The following is a 2,674-nucleotide window of genomic DNA, read 5'->3' on the forward strand; positions in this document are numbered from 1 at the left end:
GATAGTAATTAATGGCTTTGAACAGAAGCTCAATACATTCCTGTGAACTAGAAAGGATGCTAAAGCTTGTGGTGCTACAGTGGCATGGAAATCAATATGTTTCCGGTTTCCCTAAGAAAGAGGGTGGATTGGGTGTGAAGAACTTTAGTTGATTGGAATGGGGCTGCGGTTTTGAGGCATTATTGACATCTGTTTCCTCATTGTGGGTTGCTTGGGTTAAGACGTTTCTGCTTTAAGGGATTTGCCCCATCCTGTGTTCTTGCTCTTGGAATTGGAGGAGTGTCCTTAAAATAAGAGATCTTGCAAGGCATATTATCTATGTTTAGGTTGGTTTAGATGACTATTTTATTTGTCACGACTATTGGGACCCGCTAGGTCCCCTATATGTGAAGTTTGGGTAAAGGACTATATATGATCTGGCTTAAAATGAAATTTTGAGTATCATTGTAAGGATACTTATGAGAGACGTTAAAAGTCAAGATGAATTAGATTATATGGTGAATGGCAGTGCTGTTTAAAAGATTTGGCTCTAAGTTTTTCTTTATTTGTTGGTTAGCAAACAGAAGACTAACAACCAAGGATAGATTGTTATCTGGGGGTCGTACATTTGGTCCCTGTCAGCTGTTTCTGCAGAAACATAATTGAAGATAGGAGCAAGTTTCTTTTTTAGTGTAGTTTTTCTAGTCAAGTGTGGAGGCAGATTTCAAGCTATTGTTTGATTTTTATATATATTTCTGTCAATGGTTGGAATGGAGTGTTCAATTGGATTGTTAGTTTGAAGGGTGAAAATTTTAGAGGTATTCTTAGTCGGTTAGCTTGGAATGCCTTTGTCTATTACCTTTGGCAAGAAATGAATATAGAGTGTTTGGCAAAAATGCAAGGAATGAGGAAGCACTGATTCATCAGATTAAAGAGGGTGTAAGCTTCAGATTGACAAACACAAAAATGTCCCTTATTCTATTTGAATAGAAAGCCATGTTATTTGTGAAGACTACCAGGCTCAGTTCATGTGAATTTAGGTAAATAGGAAGTTTCTTGTTTGTAATCTTTGTTGTTAGTTTTGATGCGTTTGTTCTGTTGGAAGCAATTTGCTCTGCATGTTTTGTAATCCTGCTTAAAAGTTCCATTTGTTTGAACAGATCTCTTACCCATCAAAAAATTAAAAGAATAAAATAAAATTAAAAATTGAGAAGGATTAATCATGTGATTAGAAAGATTGTGAGTTCAAATTCTTCCCCTAAGATCATATTTTTTAATTATCATTTTAGTTCCTAATGTTTTAATTGTGTAGCTTATTCTCCAACATCTTAGTACTATGCAAAATAGTCTCTACCATTAAGTGAGATGAAAAAAACTAACATAACTAATGATAATTTAAAATACTAATTTTGATGCCACATGGGAGGCCACATGGCTTTGATAAAAATCCCAAGACACAACTGAGAGAGAACATTTGGGATTGAAATCCCTAAACCTAACTAAGAGTAGCATAAAAAGGGGAACGACAGATACTCGATTTTGTTGACTATCTCTTCACCTATAAGAATTTTTTTTTTTTTTGAACTCAAAGACAATCTCATTCATTCATAATATTGCAATTATCTAGATACAAGGCATCAGCAACAGGTGGGGGATTTTCTTCCAACCACACTATTTCCCCATCTATATGTCTAGCAAAATTTTCCAATGAATGTGCCACTGAATTGGCACCCCTCTTGACACATAAAACATAAAAAACTCTAAACTCCCTTCCCATACTGTTAATGTCATCATACACATGTCCCAACCTATCCCTATCAGACTTTGGACCCAAAATAGACTTCATGACATTACAATTATCCCCCTCTAAAATGATCTCCCTAAACCCAGCTTCTAAGGCAAACTCCACAGCTCGTCTACAGGCTAACGCCTCAGCTGCCTCGCTGTCCTGCACCTGAGAGCCTTTCCCTGCCATCGCCACCATAACCTCACCATTCTCATTTCGAACCACGGCACCAACGCCTGAAGCCTTCATCCCTTTAAACACTGTTGCATCCACGTTAAGCTTATAGACTGAACCTGAAGGAGGTACCCATCGCACCTGATGATGCATCGAACCAGATGAAGTCTGAACAGAAAGCTGAGTCTGGGCATCCCGATATTCCTGGAGAAAGTCTTTTGCACGCTGTACTAGTCTAGTCGGATCCTGGATACATCCTCCGTACACCATCGAATTTCTCTAATTCCAGAGAACCCAGCATTGAACAAAGAAATACTCCAAGTCCTCCACCTGAAGCCGTTCCATCAAATCCTCCACTGACTTAAGGATATCCGTTCTGAATGTTGTGCATTTCTGCATACACACCTTACTACCAGCCCATACCACATGAAGCACAGATTCATCCCCCTGCTTGCACAGCTCACAGGATTAGTTTTCAACAATTTTTCGATGGGCTAGGTTCTCCTTCGTTGGCAAAATATCTTGGCATACCCTCCATGCACCCACCTTTATTTTATTAGGCAGATGGCATCTCCATAATTTCTGCCAAACCTAACCTTTACCTCCTCTGTTCAAACTCTCCATTAGTCCATACTCCTCCTTAGCAATCATTTTAGCAATATGGTATCCCGACCTCACTGAGAAATTTCCTTTTTTATTATGAAGCCACATCCACACATCTGGTACGTACCTCCT

General features: G+C 38.7%; 1 protein-coding gene across 1 annotated transcript; it reads right to left on the minus strand.

The window, feature by feature from the left end:
- Nucleotides 1-1,576: 1,576 nt before the first annotated feature.
- On the minus strand, nt 1,577-2,209 carry LOC115956614. Its single transcript, XM_031074936.1, has one exon. The coding sequence runs from the start codon at nt 2,207-2,209 to the stop codon at nt 1,577-1,579; it is 633 nt and encodes a 210-aa protein (XP_030930796.1).
- Nucleotides 2,210-2,674: the final 465 nt, after the last annotated feature.

The sequence above is a fragment of the Quercus lobata genome, chromosome 8 (assembly GCF_001633185.2).
Source record: "Quercus lobata isolate SW786 chromosome 8, ValleyOak3.0 Primary Assembly, whole genome shotgun sequence".
NCBI classification, from domain to species: Eukaryota; Viridiplantae; Streptophyta; class Magnoliopsida; order Fagales; family Fagaceae; genus Quercus; species Quercus lobata.

What these genes read in the sequence shown, in the direction of transcription:
- LOC115956614 (XM_031074936.1), bottom strand. Translation starts at nt 2,209, where the DNA reads ATGGTGTACGGAGGATGTATCCAGGATCCGACTAGACTAGTACAGCGT.